The 21930-nt window shown below is 43.7% G+C and overlaps 1 protein-coding gene across 1 annotated transcript in view; it reads right to left on the bottom strand.

Moving 5' to 3' along the window:
- crybg2 (crystallin beta-gamma domain containing 2) overlaps positions 1 to 21930 on the bottom strand; it is a 52282-nt gene that overhangs the window by 16254 nt on the left and 14098 nt on the right. The window contains exons 4-6 of the mRNA XM_080485081.1: positions 18146 to 21741; positions 4649 to 5786; positions 3097 to 4152 (exon numbers count right to left, since the gene is read on the bottom strand). Of these exons, the coding sequence (XP_080341207.1) occupies positions 3097 to 4152; positions 4649 to 5786; positions 18146 to 21741 (5790 nt within the window). The remainder of the gene's footprint in view (positions 1 to 3096; positions 4153 to 4648; positions 5787 to 18145; positions 21742 to 21930) is intronic.

The following is a 21930-nucleotide window of genomic DNA, read 5'->3' as shown; positions in this document are numbered from 1 at the left end:
ACTGGATTTTAAATCTTTATATTACAAGTGGATTTTTTTTCAAGCCCGTGCATCAACTCATTTAAAAAGTGTGTACAGACTCCTTAAAGAGGATTTGAGACCAAAACACATCAACTTGCACTTCAAACTTTTCAGACCAATCCAACCTTTTTGTATTTGACCTCTTCAAACTACAACTCAAAGCTCTCTGAAATCAGAGTTTTCGTACCAGACTGACACTTTAAACAAGTGCATTCTTCAAAGGTTTTAGTTAAAAATTGCAGCGTTAAATCTGCTCTACCGGAATAGTTAAAAGGTACTTTGAAGAGCAAAACTTGCATATGAAAACTCGACAATGCAAATTGAATAATTTAGTAGCAATCATTTGGTCTCAGCCTGGGGCAAGATAATGTTTGAGATTTCGATCATAAAATATAATTCACCATCTGTCAGCCATGCACCTGCCGAAAGTGGAAGCTGGTATGCTTTCGGCAGATTTATTTCTTGAAAACCTCAAGGTCAACCAGCTGCATGAGGACTGGTGTAGTTACTGCGATCCTGCTGCCAAATGAAGCCGAACCCGCAACTTTGGCGTCAGATTGGACTTCCAATTAACTTCGTTACCTCAAATGGACGTGTGTCTAGAAATCCCCCCGAAATATGCACCTGTGATGCAAGCGGATAACGAACAAAGCTCATAAGACCTTGCGAAAGACGGCCGACAATCATGTTGTCATCCTGTCATCTCACCCTCCCACTTTCCGTTTTGTCCCTGTCAGCTTCACTTCATCTCGTATCAAACCAGCGAGCGGAGAAACACAAGGACAAAACACAAAAGTTTAAGGTGTGTCCTCGCCTCGGCAGGAACCGACAGATAGCTGCGGTGGGTGGGGAGCCTTGTGCAGACACGAAGAAGACGACAAAAAAGAGGATGAAGTGTTTTGTCAGAGTTAGATGCCTCGATGCCCACCAGCAGGGACATTTCACAGGTCTTCACATCACTACTAATAAAATCAATTAACCCACAGCTTTGTGTTGTAAATCTCCTTTTGTTTAATCTTATTGTCTCCTCCTATTTTCATTCAGCAGACAGAAGCAGGATGAAGCTGTAAAATACATCCCTGTTCACTCCTTAAAGCCATTCACTGAAGGCTTGCATAAGCTGGTTCATGAAGGCAAAAATCGACTCCAGTTTTTAAACTAAACTCTGCACCGACACGTCAGCAATCTACCAACTCAGAAATAAACCATAAGGAATCAGGCCACCAAGCACTTAAATTACTTTCTGTACATGTGCATCATTTCTCTGATTACTGTCATTACAAGTATCGGTAATGTATTGGCTACATGTAACCCACTTGTAATAAGACTCTATAACGCCTCCTTGTAAAAAGTATTATTCTGACGAAATGATTGAATTTCAACTTCTATGCCATTTATTCTGTGGTCTTTTCCATGTGGAGTTATGCTTTAACAATTCCCCTTTGGGATTAAGAAGGTATTTCTATTCTATACTTCTCAGGTTTGGCATCAGGCCAACTGACCTGGTTAGAAATGTGAGCCGAGGCCGAAGCCATACCGTTGACTGCCTGTGGATCACAACACCACCACAATGTTCTCTGCAATGAAATGATCTACACATAAAGAGCTGAGAAAACCATCAACAACATCTTAATGTCAGTTCTATGCGTTGTGTGTCTGAAGTGCACTCGCAGCCACAAACAGGGGGTAATTACAATGATTAATAGCTCAGTGAAAAACCACTTGGAGGCTTCTTTGCTGAAGGAGTGAAACAAGAAGAGCGACTGACGGCGACGCAGAAAGGGAGGGGCGCTTTTATTTAACCACGTGTGGATGGAGATCGAGTTCCAAGCCAACTGAGATCACAATAAAACAGGTCTTAATCAGATAAACTAATGCATGCAACAACAAGTGCAAGCATGAGTAGAACAATCACTCATTCTTATGGATTCCGTGATGGTATTGTAATTAAAAGAACCGTTTTAACACTGCTGGTGACACTGGAACAATCTCAAGCCACGTCCTGTTGATGACTCTTTAAATATTTGAATTAGAAAACTGGACATATTACAGCACCAATGAAAGCCGTGCAGAAAGAAAGACTTCCTGCGTACACAGTAAACCACATGTGAAGTCATCCGTCTCAACTAATGTCAGCTGATGTTTTCTTCCCAACAGCAGTGAGGAGACCAGATCTGAGAATGAGAGCTACTTGCACAATAACAGAGGGGAGAAACGCCCGTTCAGGATTTTACATCCTTTTCCCAGTTACCGTTTCATGACCTCCACTCACCGCACAACCAGACACTTCAAAGTATCTTCTTCATACTTGCGCTTGGCAATGATATGAAGCACCGTTTGGAAGTATTCCACTCTGTCGAGAGGGCGTGCAGAAAAATGCATCATTCTCAGTGTGCCTGTGTTATCCTGTACGGAGGCCTGCGCCTACAACAAGTCTTAAGAATGGTAATTATCTTTGTCAGTACATTGAGAATTGTGCATTGCACATTGTTTGAATATCATGATACCCGTTTACATGGCAATGTTCAAGTGAAAACACAAAACTTGTCATTTTTGTTGTGTGTACATTTACACAACATTTTCAAAAAGGCTCAGAAGGTGGAACTTCTTGAAAAACGCTCAGGCTCTGTCCCAAGTGGACTGCAGAAGTGCTGCTACTCCACTGGCACAAATTGATGGGCAAAGACAAACATGGCGGCCTCCAGAGTGTCATGGCTCCCAGCTAATATTCTAGTTTTACAGTCAAGTCAATAATTCATCTTGGTCATCTGTACATGCGAATGTCTCTGTACTCAAATTGGTAATGTATATAGGTATTGTTCTCTGCACGCATGTGTGGGGTTTAGTTACAAAAACAACCAAACGTGCCCACTAGTGGCCAAACAAGTCAACTACAACATGTTTAGCGTTTCTTCCATGTAAACTGAATTTGTTTTCAGAATGTTGCCATGTAAACGTAAAACGTTTTTGAAAGGAAAACAAAAACGACGTGGTTTCACTCGAAAAGTTGTTCTGCAAGTGGTGAGTAAATGTGAAGCAAGCAACAAGACTGAAGGAATAACTAACAACACTCACATAGGCATCAGGGAAAGCTCTGTACTTGGACACTATATTCCTGTCAGGTTCTTGGCTCTGGAACTGCGACCCTTGGCTCTGGAACTGCGACCCTTGGCTCTGGAACTGCGACCCCTGGCTCTGGAACTGCGACCCCTGGCTCTGGAACTGCGACCCCTGGCTCTGGAACTGCGACCCCTGGCTCTGGAACTGCGACCCTTGGCTCTGGAACTGCGACCCCGGGCTCTGGAACTGCGACCCCGGGCTCTGGAACTGCGACCCCGGGCTCTGGAACTGCGACCCCGGGCTCTGGAACTGCGACCCCGGGCTCTGGAACTGCGATCCTGGGCTCAGGAACTGTGACCCTGGGCTCTGGAACTGCGACCCTGGGCTCTGGAACTGATTCGAGATGTTGCTGAACATTGAAGACTGGGTCCCCGCCTGGCCGTCGCTGCTAAAGGACCTCTGCAGGAGGGGTGGGACCGAGGTTCCTGTACCGCCCCCGATACCAGGCGTCTGGCCAAACTTGGATAACGCAGTGTCTATGTTGGTCAGCGGCCTCGGGAGGTCTAAGGAACTGGAGGTCGTGAGCACGCGGGCGGCGGTATTGGTGGCAGGTGAAGAGTTGGCTCCCATCGTTGAAGGCCGGCTGATGCGATTGTTGAGGTCGTCTGACCCGGGCAAGGAGCCAGTCGAGGAAGAGGCGGCATTCAAAAGGAAGGACAGGCGCTCAGATCTGGAGCCCAGGATGTCTGCACTCACTCTGGGTTCACCGAGCTCCTTTGGTCCGGCACTTAAACGATTACTCACAGGCCCCGTATCTGGTAGAGAGCCGGTGCGTAAAAGCGGGCGATGGGACACCCCATTGTCAAGCGCCTGGTCTATAGACGATGACCTGTAACTTCTGAAGAGGACGCTGTTGTCCAGGCGAGAGCTGGATGAGACTCCGTTTCCATTGTGCACCGGAGACTGCGCCTCATCAGTAGGCGAGTCAGAGGACTTGGTTGCAATACTGTTAGTCGTAGATCTGAGGTGCAAGCTCAGATTTCGTGCTCCTGGCTGCTGCTGCTGCTGATCCTGTAAAGTGACCCAACACAGGCAGAAGTTCATGGTTAGAATTTAACCAAATCACAGAGCAGGTATAAAAGTTTCAATTGCTAAGATTTGAAAACCGGAGTGTCAAACGTTTTTAGTCCAGGAGCCAAATACAGTCTAATAGTGGACTGGACAAGTAAAATAGTGCCATAATAATCCTGTAATCTAAACATTTAAGTTTGTCTTTTTTGTGGCATAGATTATACATGATGAAAATATATTTTCCCCAATTCCTAGAGAAGATTACTACAATCGCAACATAAAGACAATTTTAATGAAACCTCGTGGCGCAGAATACAGTGAAATGTCCATGAAGCTTCTACAGCTGTTGCATTGGCAATTTAAGTCAACCTTCATTCATTATTTTTATGATTGGTTTTTAATTACAGTTTAATATTTTGTTGCTCAAGCATAATAAAGTTCCCATCAGGCAAAAAGAGATTGACGTAGGGAGTTGTAGACTATGAATGTAGATTACCTGGCCTTGCTTCATCAGCGTCAGTGGAGATCGTAAGTCCCTGGCGTTCTTTCTCAGTCCCAGGTCAGTAGGGAGCATGAACTCTCCGTTGGATAATTCCGCTGGGGGGTTTGTTGGCCTCATCTGTTTTGTGGGCGAGCCAGAGGAGTCAGGAACATCAGCGACGACAGGACTGGTCGCATCCTCCACGATCGGTGGCAGCGAGGACATGAGAGCCGGAACAGGCGGGCGTAAGGCCATGCCTCTGGGCCTCATCGAGGGTCCCATGTTCTTCAGAGTGTCCACCAGGCTCTCCATGTCGGAGTGGCTGGAGGAGTCGTCCTCGGGGGAGGCGGGGGGCGTGGAGGAGGGTGCCGCGGGTTCAGGGACCAGCTGGATGAGCGTGGCCTTGAACACTCCGGTAAACCGAGACGCGTCGTCCTCGTCCTCCTCCCGCACGCTGTAGCTGGCCGGCTGAGCGGAGGAGAAGCTGAACGCCGGGAGCTGCTGTGAGTCCCAGCCTGACTTTATTATCTCTGACTCTCCCTCTCGCTGTGCAGGTGCATCAGGCTCCTCCTGCGCCAGCAAGCTCCTCCTCCACGGCTGCTCTGCCAGCTCACTTTCACGCCTCAGATAAACTACAGTCCTGTCAGTCAGATGGCTGCCGAGAGTAGAGTGCTCTTCTGGAAAGGAGGAGGCGACGTCGCTCAGGTGTTTGTAAGCGGTGGCCTCGGGGAGGGTGAAGGAGTAGGAGGAGGAGTAGGAGGAGGGGTAATTACTGGAGGAGCTCTCAGATATTCTGTAACTCAGAGACTCAGATGAAGTGGAATTCTCTGTTATCTTGGGTACATACTGACCGACTCCCTCAAGTCTGTTTTCCCATTTATAACCAGAGCTGAAATCGTCTTCAATAGACTCTGTTACAGCGCTGTCGGTTCCGCTGAAGTCCACTGTGTCCCGGCCGACGTTAGCAGCGTCGTCCTCTTTGATTAAAGACACTTTGTGGATGCGGAGTTTGGACTCGTCCTCTTTAGGGAGAGTGGAGGTCCTCAAGCTCAGCTTGGTGCTCAGGCTGCTGTAGCCTGAATTCATTGTGGTGACCGAGTCCGTCTCACTTTCTGTTGGGGGGCTTTCTGGAGTCGCTGAAGCAGTCAGCAACCTGACCACAAGGAGAGAGAGAGAGAGACAAGGAAATGTTTACAACTCATTTTCTCTCGTCTTAATCATTTTGCCCTCATTTTGTCTATAGGGGAACTGCACTGCGTCAATACAAATTATATCAAGTAACTTTGAATATCCGGGCTGGAAACGTCTCATAAAAACTGCATGGCTGAAACAGCTGCTGGGACATTTTAATAAAGAATTGAACATAAAATAAAGCTTTAGATATCGGCACAAACACCGACACAGAAGCCACAGTGACTTTGGTCTGGGTGGATCATGCACACACACACACACACGAGAAAAAACAAAACAGTCAGGTGGCAATTCAGGTTTAACCTAAATAAACACGTCTCGATTCACCGAGCAGCTTTCAGACCTCCCTGTTCTGTTTTCTTTTCCTGCTCTTCCCATCTCTCACAAGTATCTCCAGCAGAACTTTGACCAGTGATGGGGAGTTTTACAGACCATCAGGCTAATCAGTTATGTTTGTTGATAATATTTCCAATGGTGTGCACAATTTAGTGAAGGTGTGCACACCATTGGAAAAGCAATCAAATTGACATCGGCTTTATATGTACAGAAGAAACATTCCTAATGCAACTGCTGACACAGCAAAGGGCATCTTAAGAATATCATGATGGTCAATTTTATCCAAAATAAAGTTGAATTTCAAAAACTAAATAGTTAACATTATTGGTCCTTGTCACACTATTAGAACCAAACGATTACGGAAAATGACTAATCTCAACACAAAGCCAAGTTTAATGATGCAAAATACAATGAAATGATCAAAAAACTTCTATAGCTGTTGCATTATGGTTTTTACAAACCCCCCCTTGACAGCGTGGCTTTGAGGCCCGTTTGACAGCAACCAGGTAGTTAGCGTTCATGGCAGCGTCTCCAATAGCTCAGGTCTCAGAATCGTGTCTGCTACTCTTAAAGAATGTCTAAAAAGAATAATCTAGGTTTTCTTTGAAATGTTTACAATTTGCTTGGTGGATTAGCCGGATTGGAGCCTCTCGTGAGCCGAGTCTGGCCCACAGGCCTCCTGTTTGACGTAGCAAAGTGAGACACCAGGGGTGTCAATTTTCTTTTTTTTTTAGTTTGAGAGTTGAAATGTGGACAAAGCAAAGAAGAAGACAAACTGGAGTAGTGGAAGAAAGGTGAGGACAAGGCCGAACTGGAGGCAACAAGGCCGAGGGGGTTGAGGTTTTCACAGAATGACGAAGAATGAAGTGGGAAAGGAATCGAGACGCTTCGGTCGAGGCTGTAGAGGAGATGTACTGTAGCTGTGCAGAGATGCTGAGGGTGAGTGAGGAGGTTCATGGATGAAGTGAGGGAGGAAACACAGATGACTGGTGTCAGGTTGAAGATAGATTGGAAAACTATGATCTGCATCAGAAACTAAGGTGAGCCTTCAGAAGTGAACTCTAGCCCTAAACTACACAAAAAAGCCTTCCTGTGAATAACTGACTAAAAGAATCACAGAAATTCAAGAAATGTGTTCTGTCAGTTTACAAAAATGTGGCTGAACGATCCAATGCGGCGGTGTTTACTTGTAGAATGGCCGCCACTGTTCTCGGCTTGTTCTTTTTCATGTACAGTGTCAAACATAAGGCCCGTGGGACAAAACCAGCCCACAAGAGGCTCCAATCCGGCCGGTCAAACCACAAAATGTCAACATTTCATAGAAAGTGTTGACTTTTATTTCCCTCCAAGCCACGCAGTCAGGGTGAGTTTGTAAACACATGCATAATTCAACAGCCACAGAAAAAAGTTTTGGGGGTTACTTCACTGTATTTTGCACCAGAAGGTTTCATTAAAATTGGCTTCATCTTGACATTGTAATCATTCTCCATAGTAATGGTTTGTTTTGGTGCAGGGTATACCTGATGAAAATGTCTATTTTAACAAAAACCCAAAGAAAAACTTTAAACTCTAAAATTCAAAGGTTATTTATTTATCTATTTAAGCGGTACATCCCACTCGAAATGAAACCGAGTTGTCCGTGTTAACAGAAACTAAAATGTGTTTGACGCCCCTGGTGTGATGTTTTGTATGAATTCAGAAGCTTCTGCACTTTGTGCTTTTACATGTTGTCATTTTAGTGTTTCATCATTTGTCATGTTCCAGAACTCAGCCAACCACGTGGGCATTTTACTGTAAATATAACGTAATTTGAATGGCGCCGTCAGCAATTCTATTCTCTCTGGGTGCGGGAAATGATGTGCAGAAACACGTGGGAGTTGGTACAAGTGTATTTACCTCCAGACAAAAGGAATACCAACTTTGCAAATCATCAATAACTGAATGGATGAAACGCCTCGGGGCTGAAAGGATGACGAAACCTCCTCAGCGAAATGTCAAAGCGGTGCCACGAGTTAACCACCAATATTAAGTTGATCCGCCACCGGTGAATCATTTGACCTTTTAAGATCCTCCGAACCTGTACAACAGGGACGTTTCAAGGTGGGACGTTTCAAGAAGAATTGAAAATACCTGAGCGTGACATTCAGAGACTGTGTGGGTGAATAGCAGGAAGGAGCGAAAAGGTTGTAAAAGTTACCGAAAGTATGACCGTCCTGAACTTGTCAGAGCGTCCCGGCACCGAGCGAATTCCTGACAGTTCCATACAGAATGACACGTTACATGTACATGAACACCGAAGCGACAGGCAGTGAGGTTTTATCTCTGTGCATGCTGCAGATTCACCTCAAAAATCTGCAGAATTCTGACTACAAATCACAACTCAATGAAAATCAATTAGAACGGACGCGGTTACAAAATCTTTGTAAAATGAGAAAATGATGGCTGCATGTGACTCTTTGCATCACTGTAAACTCCAGTATTGCACAAATAGATTTTATGCTCCACTGGCAATCATTTGAGACTTCGGCCTCGTTTACGCTTCGTTTTTGTTTCAGAAAAGTTTCCTTCATGTGCACAGAGAACAATATGTTATGAACATTAATTATAGGAGTACACAAACATTTAAATTATTATTATTTTTTAAATATCCTTCAGGATAACGTCAAAGGTTATCGAGAAACTAATTTTAATAAGGGGAGCATGCGTCCCTCCTCCATTAGAACAGACTCATTCTACGACCCTCAGGTTTCAGAGTACACGGCCTGTACATTGCTGCGTAACCCACAAAGCCACACCCACACCCTCCAGCCAGAAATTCTGGCAGCGACCCAAAAAAACTAAAACTTAAACCATCCTGTGAACTTCACTATAACATGCAAATAATGTGCGACACTGGAGGACCGGAGTGCCGAGACGGTGCGTGAACAACTTCAGACATGCCATCATGTTCACATGTTCTGAAACTTGTGCCGGCCGGGACACCAAGTTCCTCTCAGTGTGGAGAACGTGAGTACAACATGGGAAAGGAAGCTTCCAGGTAACAGAGACGCCTCGAGGACGGATCACCTCAATGTGCTTTTCAGTCAGCTTTGTACTTTTGAACAAAAAACATCTGTATCTTCTAAAAACCGGCTCATTACAAGTTTTTTTTTCATCTGTAGACAAACGGCACAGTTTGTCACTTAAAGAAAATTGTCCTGAAATTTACAACAATTAATCGATTGTGATCATGTCGAGGTGTTCAAGGCAACTTTTTTGGTCTTTGGCCATGGAAGGCTTTCAGTTTGAACAGTTTAATAGTCTTTTTTTTTGGTTTTGCATTTATCTTTTAAATGCTATTTTATTGTTGGTACTCTCTGGACAGCAGAGAGAATTCCATTGTACAGGGAAACATGTTTTCTGATGTACTTTTAACTTCTCCACATTACATTTATTTCTATTAAATATAAATCCAAATATATATAATTCAAAAGCACCAAACGCTATCTATGTTTTTTAATTATTCAAATTAAGTCCAACTTGCTCTTGAGTGGGCCAGACCGGTAGAATAGTGCCAGAATCACTTTAAATTTAAACATTAAGGTTTGTTTCTTTGTCGTGGCGCAGAATATACATCATTAAAACATCTCAAACCCAAACAATTACTTTGGAAAATGACAATAATCTCAACACAAAGGCAATTTAATCAAAGCTTCTGATGCAAAATACAGTGAAAAGAAAAAAACCCATTGTTTTATTGTTTGACACGCCTTGTGTAGATGTTCACATGCAACACATGTACTTTGTGTCTCGATGCAACTATAATGCCAACCCTCTGTGTGTGAAATAATGTTCTAAACCATCACTTTTTGCTGCAAACTTCCCTCTGAAAGAATTAAAACAACAAACGGCTGAATGGGCAACACGAGGGATTTATGCAGGAGCTGCCATTCGACAGGCACGTCGTGCAACTATAACCTTCCTGTTTCAAGTTCACTAAAGTGCAGCTGCCACGTCACAATTACCATTATTACTGAAGTCACGGTTTACTTTTTAAAATCTAACTGCAGTGACAACAGCATTAGCACGAAATGTCAGACAAGCAGTAATTACAATGAAAAGGAGAATGTTAAGTCGTTACTGGCAATCACACCCAACTGTGTGTGTGTGTGTGTGTGTGTGTGTGTGTGTGTGTGTGTGTACACTGTCTGGACTTGAACTGCATTGTAGGTTATATAATCCCCCTGTTGTGACAAGGAGGAGGAATGCATATTAAAAAAAAACGACATTGCTGAATGTGCTGATGTGATTTATTGGAGCTTCTTTGAAGACTGACATTTCAAAGACTATATTGGTGTTGAATTTCTCCCAGTTCGAGGCCACATAAGACTCAAATAGATCACAAAGAGGCCAAACCAGCGACTAAAACAGCATTATAACCTGTGACTGGTGTGTAATTACTCCCCCCGCACTCTAAGTCTTTTTATTTTATTTTTTTAAATAATACGGAAAAGTATTACTTTGTGCAGTTTTTCTTGCACATCAACTGGAATGTGTAAAATCCTCTGAGCCGCAGTGTTTCTCTTCAGGATAATGTAAAAAATAAAAAACACACAGTTAGGCTCAGATACTAATGTTAGTAGTTTACATCGGGCGTCAATCTGCTCGGGTCACGTGCTGTTATACATGTTCAGGGGCAGACTGGAGAAGAAACTCCGGCCAGGATAATAAAGCTTTTTATTGACGGAACAAAAAGAAGAAAAAAAAAGGTGGATTTATAAAGCTTTTATAGCTTTGTGTCATTTCATGCTTCAGCATTTTCATAGCTTCTTGCTGCTTTTTTTTTTTTAATTCATTGTACTAATATTAATGCTTCAACCATAAAGTTTGTGTCAAATTAAAAGTAGCTGTTAGTTATTGTGGTCCAGCGTATACCTGATGTAAATCTCCATTTTCATCCATATGAACAATTAGTAGCCAGTTTTGCTGCAATCAATCTATTGATGCAAAAGTACAGTGTAATGTCCATAAAACAACTCTCACAGTTGCATTATGGGAGTTTTTATAAAAACCCACCTGACAGCATGGCTTGGAGGTTAGTTTCATAGCAACTAGTTTGTCTGCTGCCCTTAAGAAATTTGTTGAAAATTCAATGATTTCTTCAAAGTTTTTACACCTTGCTTGGTGGATTGGAGCCTCTGGCGGGCCGGTTTGGGCCGACGGGCCTCATGTTTGAAACCCTGATCGAGACGCTCCCTGGCCGATATCAACCCAGCTCATTTGGAATATTTGCGTTCAGGTCAATGACCCTGAACAACTCAACCACTCCCAATATATGCTATTAAGAATTTATATTGGATCATTTATCTGTCCCCCGCCCCCGCCACTACGCCTGATGAGTCAGGTCATACTCAAACATATTCACTCCTATCTTTATGATTCATTAATAAAACTGATGAGACATAAAAACAGGTCCGTCACACTGTTAGTAACCTTTTACTTACATAGCTGGCAGCCAGGTAATCTTTTGTTGTGACTGAGCAGGTTACTTGACTCCAATATCATCGCTTATTTTACGACACGTGGCTCCTTCTCTGCTCCACCTTTCTTCGATAACGAGCATCAAATTAAATTTGTACAAATTTAATAGTCGTATATATGCGACACCCTTAATATAATATAGGTAGTCGCATACCTATATACCCCCTTTTAGAACTTGTAACACATAAAATTGGCGTGTGTGTCCAGTGAGCTCTCTCTGGATTACTCTTTTGGATTGTCTTTTTTTTTTTTTTTTTTTTTTAAATATTCTTTATCTTTAGTACATGCTCAGTAATAAAATAAAACTAAAATTAATTAAATTAAATTAACATTTCTAAAGGTAGTACGAGTTGGCAGGGCTGTCAGGAGCCAACAGATAAAACAAACACCACCAGCAGAGGGCGACAGTCCTGCATGTTTTAATCCTGCTCACTAGAGTCATGATGAAGATGTGCAGAAACCTGCTGAGCAAATGTGTTAAAGGAGACATATCATGCTTTTAAATCCTTCCTTTTTACATATAAATCATACAGTTGTGGTCTATATAAAGCGGAACTGCAATGCTTGGGTCTGAATTCCTCATTATTAGAGCTCCACAGGCCCCTTTTCAACCCCTTTTCTGATGTGCTTCTGAGAGCAACTGGTTTTGGGGCGGTCTCTTCATACCCCGCCTCCTCTCCAGGTTGCAGAGGTCACACTCGGTTCAACTCCACCCTGTTCGGCCATCTTTGTAGTTTGATAGAACAGATACAATTATCTAGCGGCGCAGAAACTTTATATTCACACATTATTTACAAAATGTCAACAACGGAAGATTTGTCCATCCAGCCATACATGTTGGAGCCAGAGTCGGACCCGGCGGAGCGAGATGAAAATGACGATGATGCACCTGAAGAACAACGTCTTCATATGGATGTAACGCAATGGTGTGTTACTATATTTACACTAACTTCTCCATCCATGCCCACTACTACAATACTGCCTGTATTACAACGACTATTTAACACAGAAGTTACATTATAATCTAAAACGAGCACACAGCGCTAACATATGAAGACGGTGCAACTGCTAATGCTAACAAAACAATGACAGGGACGTCTTATCATCACACTTTTTAGCGTTATATACAGCTTACCGAAGTGCTCTGTTCGTCGTCTCCATAGATAGAAGGAACTGACCGCTCAATCAGACCAAGTCTTTCGGCAAATCCTTCTTTATACTGGCGGAGGTTGCTGAAGCAGTCGTCCTTAAAGTGCTTCGCGCACACAAAAATGACCTTACCCACAGATGTGGGTACATTTCTGTGAAAAATAAAACTCAACCAGGCACTTCGAAAAGGTTCTGATGCTGGGAGACGGTGTAACGAAGCTTGTGGGTTACTACATCCAACAATCGAACATTTCGACTTATCCTCTCGTAACTTCGGTTGGACTACAAAATCGCAGCGAGAAACAAAAATGGCGGATTGCTCGAAATGTCGATGTCCTAATTTGGCAGTTCCGCTGAGAATACTGTGACGTCATTGTTCAAAAAACGTAATAGAGAATAGAAAAATCGAAACGGATCGCAACATATGAGCAAAACAGAATATAAAGATATCAACGGAGCACCTGAAGAGACTACTTTGAACTTTTCTGTACTTCTAAACACTCTAAATATACAACAAAATGCATTTAAGGGCTAAAAAAGTGGATTTAGCAGGATATGTCCCCTTTAAGTCAAGCCCACCTCCGGGTCTTATTTAGTAAGAACTGTGCAAATCCTCATATTGGACTAAATTAAACAAAGCTGAATCAATAGAGACGTTAACCATTGGGCATCAGTGTCGACGATTTGTCAATTTGGGTAAATTTATGCTTTTCATGCGTTAGTGGGGCAATTCCGTTTAACAAAATCTCTCTTGAAATACTTGAGTAAATAATTTATGTCACAGACAGCAGTGTTCTGTTGGTCTGAGGAGGATTTTACGTTTTGTTTCAGTGTCAAACAAGCGGCCCGTGGGCCAAAGGTGGCCTGCCCTCTGGCAGGCCACCTTCCAATCCGGCCAAACCACCAAGCAAACGGTTAAAAGTTCAGATTTTTTTTTTTTCCCCAAACAGCCAAAGTTTGTTTCCTTTTCTGACATTTCACTGGATTTTGCACCAGAAAGTTTCATTAAACTTCACTTTATGTTGACATTATAGTCATTTTCCATTGTAATAGTTTGGTTTTTGTGAAACTCGATATTTATCACCACGTATAACCTGAAAAACAAAAAATAAAAAAAAGGTTATTATGGCACTATTTTACCAGCCCGGTCCACTCAAGATGAAACTGGGGTTCATGTGGGCCCTGAACTAAAATGTGTTTGACACCCCTGATGTAAATCATTAATGACAAAACAAACGTCTGTTTCCTACACGCATAAAAAATAAACTTCCGTCCTCCACTTCTCAAGAGGGTCCAAACTGATTCTACACAAAAACCCGTCATTGTCAACCTGGACTTTAAAGGCTTCACTCCTGGAATGACTGAAGCTGTTATATAGATTTATGTAGGCAAGTTGTTTTTTTTAAGAATTGGACATATTTGTCATTAAGTAAATGATCGAGACGAAAAGGGTTAAATAGTGTGAACGCCCTGGAAAAGATCAACCGTAAAACCGGAGCTGTTAGCAGGAATGTTTTCTTCCGTCACGCTAAGGCGTGGTTTAAACTATGTTTGTGTGTCCCGCTGACAGCAGGTGGACATTTTTCCGCAAGTTTGACATTCTAAGTGTTTGCTTGCCAAGTTATCGTGACGGGCTGCTGTGTGGCAGCTTGTATGCAAACAAAGCAGCAAGTGTAACATCGTGTTTTCCCTTCTCCCTTTCTAATGAAACCAGCAGACGCTCCTTCAGGTTGATGTAATGAGAAAAATTATGCTTAAGCTACAATTTTCTGAAAATGTTTTCTCTAAGTCCTCATTTGCGCGACAACATTTCACATGAAAATTTATCGTTTTTTTGCGTTTTCATTTCGGATTGACGCGACACTTAAAAGACGGAAACGGCAAAAACGCTACAAAATGTAGTTTTCACGTCAAGCCACTAATGGGTGTTTGTTTTTGCAATAAAGCCACGCACGTGTACAGCAGAGAACAACACGCAACAATGAGAGTACACAGACGATCTCAGGGAGACTGGCAGCGTTTTCACTTAAAGGTAAAAAGTGGGCGTTACACTGGAGTCCATCTCAGGAGGAAGGATGTCTAAGGAGACGCTGCAGGAGAGATTCCTCGTCCAATCCTTCAGTGAGCATACTTGAGATTCTGGTCTTACATGGACACAATGCATTACTTGGTGAACGTGGTTGTTGCAAAACGTAGAACAATCCTTTGCGGACCTTCATTCTTGAAGGCTGAGTTACCCAACTAGTGTATTTCAACTCCTGACCCTCATCCAACATGTGGACACTTCTGCAGAGCCTGAACCGGAAGATTGACAGTAATTGCACTCCTTAATTCTGATTCTTCTACCAATTCCTGTAGTGGAATATCCACACCACTATAATTTCCTAATGAGCCAACCATGTTCAACCTCTTTAACGCTTGTTATTCTGCACGGCTGACAGAAACATCTCTGCTGCCATCTTGTGGTTTCAACTGGAAAAACACACAAAGAGGAAGTAATCTCAGTCTGCTACTCAAACTTCCAAACATTTCAACAACTAACAGATGCATAAAGAAAACATGCCAGAGCACAACACCCACTCAGATACGGCGCCAAAGGGGAACAAAGTTCCGTGGTCAAGGTGTGTTCACATACTCATAATTCCTTACCCTTTTATTTCAGTCTCAGTGGAAGCTTCTTTGTTTGGTCTTTTTAATCAGGCTTTAGCGGTGCTAATTAGAAAACCATTAAACGTGATGCCAAACTCATTTAGTGTTTCATAATCCGTAGATTTCCTCACATAAAATCAAAGCTGTCTGGGTGTGATGTGGCATCTGAGAGTTCACCCCGACGGCGACACAAGTGGATGTTAAAGCTCGTGGAAAAAACCTGGACGCACCTGATGCCGAGACGCTTTAAATCAATGCAGGTTAACGAGGGCAACAACGCATCAACACGGAGCCGACGGGAGGTCAGTGCATCAAAAGAATCGGAGCGGATTTCAGTTCCATGTGAAAACTAAAGTTAAAGCCTTGGGTGTATTTTAGTGGGGTGGGAAGGACATAACCCCACTCTGGTCGTCTACATACTCACCTAATATCAGAATCAGATAGAATGTCTGTTCTCCATTGTTCATGTTAATAGCAGATTGTTCTCTGCTGCATGTGTGCATGGAAAAAACTAGACGTAAAACTAGTTTTTGTGCATATATATTGAAGCATGGCGTACCTCAGCTGCAGCTTCTGGCCTTTATTTCGGATATCATTTTTGACGGGTGCGTCTTTTTTTATTTTTTTATTTATTTTTTTTTAATCGGCTTCCACTGAAGCTCTACACAAGAATCCCCATGTGCCTGAAGTGTCGCTTTGTATGTACAAATAAAAACCTTGAATCTTATGTGTATGATTTCATTGTAAAAAAAAAAAGAAAATGACAGTTTTCAGTGTTTTTGCTGTTACCACGGAAACCGACATCGTTTTCTGAACATTGCCATTGTGACACTTTTCTGAAACAAAAACAAAACAAATGCGTTTGAAATGTGTAAACTCAGATGATCTTTATTCTATAAGGCAGACGCATTTATTAATGTCACTTTCAGATATTCATATTTAACTTCTTTACCATTTTTCCTTCTTTTTTCTAGTTTTCATCATTGATTGTTATTGTTTTTTTTAATTACTAGTAGTTTTTTACTAAAGTTGAGGGCTTCTATTTGTTGGGCAATTAGTGACTGTTCTCTTGACAAATAACTGCTTTTCTTTCAAATGTGTGATTTATTTGATCTCTGAAAATAGGCCCAGGAAGGTTTGATGGATATTTCACTTTGTCAGACACCGTTCAGTAAGTTCTCGGTTAATTATACATTCCTGTACTTTCAAAAAGAGAGATAGTTGTAAACCTTAGACAATAATTCACATATTTTATGACGCTGTTGGGTTTCCCTTTGCAACAATAGATGATTCAGACTTATTACAGCTTTCACTTTCACATAGAAATAATTATATCATTATAAACCAGCAAGAGGCTGCGATCCGGCCAAAGCTCTAACAAAATGGTCAAACTGTCAAAGAAAACATTGATTTGTAATGAAATTTGTTAAGATTGGCTGAGGAAGCACTGAGACCCGAGCTGAGTGACGCTGAAATGTAAAGTTTTCAATCTGGCCTCAAAGCCATGCAGTGAAGGGGAGTGAGTAAAAACACCCATAATGCAACCGTGTTTGACATCTCACTGTATTTTCTACCAGAAGGTTTAATTAAAATTGGCTTGTTGAGATTGGATCCATTCTCCATAGTAAGCTTTCGCTTTTTGTGAGATTAGACATTTCCATGACGTACACTCGGCGCCGCATGAAAAAAAACTAAACTTTAAAGTTCAAATTTAAAAGGTTATTGCTGCACTATTGTACCGGTGTGCGGCCCCTGAAGTCTCTGCAGGGAGAATTAAAGTAACTTGTGACAGAAGATAAAGGATTCATCATTAAGCTTATCAGAAGAAAAAAAGACTCTGCATGATTTTACCATTTCTGTCATTCAGTGAAATCGACTATGGAACAGATTCGGTTTCCTTTGTGACACACACCCACCGACCAGAGGACATCATATCTGGGTCCTGTCAATCATTAATCTGTCACAGCTCATTATCGCTTCGATTCTTTATCACCTCACTAGTCAATAGGTTATTTAGGTAAATGATTTATCAAAAGCAAATAATTAGTGGACGCCTTATTAGCCAGTAAATAGTGTAAATTCATTCATTGCGTTTTATCAAATTGGGATTTAGTAGAACTCAATTTATTTCCACAGATTACAACCGAGGCTTGTTTGGTAAGTATGTAGTAACCACTCAGAGCTGAACAAACATGATAACAATGCATGTAAAACTACTCGATTACACTGAGTAACTACACTGGACCAGATTAATATATTTAATCCTGCAGAGCAGTCCACACTCGTGTGACTCATGAGGCGTGATTGGATCTATTTAACTTAAGGATAAATCAATCCCTTCACATGTGCTGCCTCAGAAAGGGTGCGTTCAAGATAAACAGGTATGTAGAGAACTCCGCAGTTAAACGATGCCGCTCATCCACTGTTCACGTTTTACTTTTTCAAATCAGAGAAAATGTTTAACCAGGAGAGTTCTAATCAGATGACTACACTGTAAGGCAATACAGGAGAATTAACCTTTTGGATGTGTGTTACCTTGTATGACAGAAGAAGAATGCCCCCCAGGCTACATGTTAGACGTTCAACTCCCCAAATGACACACAACACTCTGCTAATGATTCTTTTTGCACTTGACTCTGGGTGTGAGCTGCGTATTCAGACACTCACCCCTCATCCAGGTCCCGCCGGGTCTCCGCCGGACGCTCCTGGGTCTCCTGGACGGCGTCTGCAGCTTCAGTATCAGGGCGGCGTGTGTCGGCATTCGGTTCCGACGGCTCGACTGCCACTTCAGCCCGCGTGTCGTTGCTGTGACTGATTGGATCCGCCCACTCGCTGCTTGGTGGAGCTCTATTGTGTTCCGCCGGAGCGGCATCTGATTGCAGCTCAGCGCCGTGTGTCACATTGCCCGTGACAACCTCTGCTGCACCCGGACTCTCTGCTCGTACAGCTTTTATTGCTCCACCGCTACTTTCTGTGCTTTCTCCTCTCACTCCTTCACTCGTGTCTGCTTGTGCACACAGTGAAACTTGCTCTTGGGCCTCAGTAGATGTGATCGTATCTCGCTCACTTTGATTGTCACTGGAAGTTGCATCTGTGCAGGCAGGACTCCTGTTCCCTCTGTAAGCCTGATTTTGCCCCTCCAGGCAGGGGAGTTGTTTCACTGCAGGAGTTTGATCTTCTGTTTCCAAGTTCACGCTGCACTTCGCCTCCTCCTCCTCCTCCTCACCGGGTGGAGCAAAGTCACATACCATCCGTGTGTTTACCTGCTGAACCGGTATGGCCGGTAACTCCTCCTTTCTCACCTCCTCTCCCTCTTTTTTTAGATCTGCTGCAGCGGCGCCTTTTTCCTCCAGACTCGCTGCGTCGCTGCCTACGAGCAGCTGCTTCGTCCCAGTCTCTGAGAAAGCAGCGACTCCAACACCACCTTCATCTCGCTCTTGGTGCGTTTCCTCTGGGCTCCTCTCGTCTCCCGCTGGTCCCATCTCAACAGTCAAAACCTGTCCGCCCCCCTCCGCCTCCCCCTTTCGCCCTGCATCTCTTCCACCTGTAGAAACACTTTCTGGTCTTGTGTCCGCTGTGAACGGCTCATCCCCGCTCTCGCCTTCATCGCCCTCTTCAGCGCTGTAGTACAGCTCCAGGGCAGCGCCATCTTCTGATCCTATGCTCAGGTACGACGGGCTCATAGACCGTTCGATCCAATCCATGTTTCCGGGGCGGTCAGAAAAACTCTCCGTCCGGATTTTCAGCAGGACACCCTTCACTGGAGAGGGACTCCTGGCGTCGGCGCTCGCTCCGTCTCCTACCAACTGTTCCGGCAGGATCTCCCTCCGCTCGGTGTCGGTAACCCGAGTAGCCGTCCATTGGGATGTTGCACAATCAGTAATGGGAGGGGCAGTGCTTCTAGACACAGGGACTGACCCCGAGCTGTCAGGAGCCAGGTCCGATTTCATCTCTGAATAGGAATGGCTCGGCTCTGATTGAGGAATGCAGCTACTGTCAACCGGCTGAGAACACGAGTCGGATGAATCCCCGTCGTGACTTTCCAGATTTCTTTCAAGTTCACAAGAAACCACCGATTCATCAGTCACAGAGACAAAACTATTGATGATATCATGTTTTCCGTACACAGAGTCTGACTCAGCAGTATTTCCTTCTGTGTTTATTTCATTAAAGGTTTTGACCACGTCGGGTTTTTCCATTTCAGTGAGGATGTTGAGCGTCTCCATTGAATTTTGGGAAACAGAGGGAAAATCAACAGTCTTCATCTTGTTTTCCTCAGACCGATGTGAAGATGACGCCTGAGAGTGGAGAACATTGTCCTCTGTGGGATTTTCATCATGAGGTTCGTTGTTTATTTCTGTATATCTGACATCTGTAAGAATTTGGGCTGAGCTTGCGTCTGCTGATTTTCCACTGGCAGAAGAGTCTGACAGATCAGAAGTCCACATACGTGAAGGTTCGACCACGATCGGTTCGGGTTTAGTTTCTGGGATTTTGACCACGATCGGTTCGGGTTCTAGCATTTCCTTATCCCTTAGAAGTGTTGAGTCATGAGCTGAGCTGGTCTCTGCTGATTCTAAACTGTCACCACTATTTTCCACTGAAGGAATGATCGAGCCCGTCTCGTGTGTGGCGTTTGTTTCCGTCTGATTTTCATCAAGAGTTTTGACCATGACTGGTTTTTCACTATCGAGTCCAATTTCAGAAACGATTTGGGGCAAGTTGTACTTTTCCATGGTTTCCTCCATTTTGCCATCGGTCCAGTCCAACTGCCCTGAAGCGGCCTTAGGAGAGAGTATGATGCTAGACTCAGTGTGAATTTCATTACGCGTTTTGATCATGATGGCTGGTTTCTTGCCTTCACGATATGTTTCTTCAACCGTTTGGTCATATAAAGAGGAAAAACCCTGTGTAGTATTGTCCATTCCACGATCGAAGGAGTCCGAGTTCACGGTCTCTGCATCCGAGTTAGGTCCGTAGAGAGTTTTGACCATGATGGCTTTTTTGGTATCAGGAGGACTCATTTCTGGACACGCGCTCACTTCGGTTACTTTTTTTCTGACAGTGACGAATCTCCCAACGCCATCATCGACCCCGATGGTATTCCCAGGCTCATGTGAAGTGCTCTTACTGGAGTAAATGACGTTCGATTCTGCGCCGATTTCATTGAGAGTTTTGACCATGACAGATTTTTGGCCATCAGGTGACCTCGCCTCGACGGGTTCTTCACCTTTCGCTCTGCGACCGGCAGACTCAGACTCATTTGAGTGCAGAATCGATTCCGAGTGACGCTCACTGAAGGTTTTGATCATGACGATTTCCTTATTGGTTGCGGGATGTGTCATTTCAGAATAGATTTGACGGGAGTTTGTCTGAAGTGCTTTGGCGAAACCATCCACCGTATCATCAGAGTCAGACTCACGTGCAGCAGTAGTGCGGGAGTCTGTAGCATCAGATTCTGGGCGACACTCCATAGTTTTGAAAATGACAGTTTCAGTTCCTGGATGATGCGTTTCGGTTCGGACTTTAGATGGCGACTTTGAAAATGAAGACAAAACTTCAGCGTTGAAATTCTGAGGGAAAAGCGTGTCGTATAAAGCTCCATAAACCATCTCTGGGCTGACAGGAGCCGCACTAGGAGCTGAGGCGGTGGCCCTTTCTGGAATGGCGCTCACTCTGTCAGAAAGAGAGACTTCAGCCTCGCTGGCAGCGATGTTGGAATCCAGATGCGACTTGTGATCTTGAGGAGGTGAATCTGTGACATTGGGATTATTTTGGGACTCAAGGTAAGCCAGGGAGGACTCGTCAGCCGACTCAGGTGCATCTGGTTGAACCGTGGACTCGTCTTTGAGTTGGACATCGACATCAGGCAGATGGCTGCTTGCTGAGCTGGCGGATGCTGGTGGAAGTCCAGGAACCGACTGGTTATTAACCTCAGGAGGGATTTCTGGGTTTGTCGCAGTCGCTTTAAAGTCATTTGGAACATTTTCCTTCTTGTCCGACGGATCGGGATCGTCCAGTTGCGCCTCGGGGATCGCAGCGATCGGCGCTTGTAGAGGCTCTTGGTGGACGTCGAAACCATTGGTGGGACGCTCTTGTGACGCCGTCTGGGACTGACCGGTGAGAGTGAAGTACGATTCTGACAGATTATTGGCCACCGGGGGAGGAGAGGGGATGTCGAACGCACCGCTGGTGTCGAGCTCCGGCTCGGACATACTGAACCTCTTGGTGTTGGTTTGGTCCAGCTTCATCTGACCGAGGTCCTGAGGAGTCCAAGAGAACATCATTCACAGTGTAATGATGAAGGATACACCCGTTAGGGAGTTAATAACTATAACACAGGTGTGAATGGGAAATGATACGATAACTGAAATACCTGGAATGTTGAATATTCAACACTTTCATTGTTTTAAGATGGTGGGGGGGGGGGGGGGCATATTATTTGAATTTGA

The sequence above is a fragment of the Lipophrys pholis genome (genome assembly GCF_963383615.2).
Source record: "Lipophrys pholis genome assembly, chromosome: 17".
Classification (NCBI taxonomy): domain Eukaryota; kingdom Metazoa; phylum Chordata; class Actinopteri; order Blenniiformes; family Blenniidae; genus Lipophrys; species Lipophrys pholis.
The sequence above is the reverse complement of the archived record's forward strand: the minus strand, read 5'-3'. Positions and strand labels throughout refer to the sequence as shown.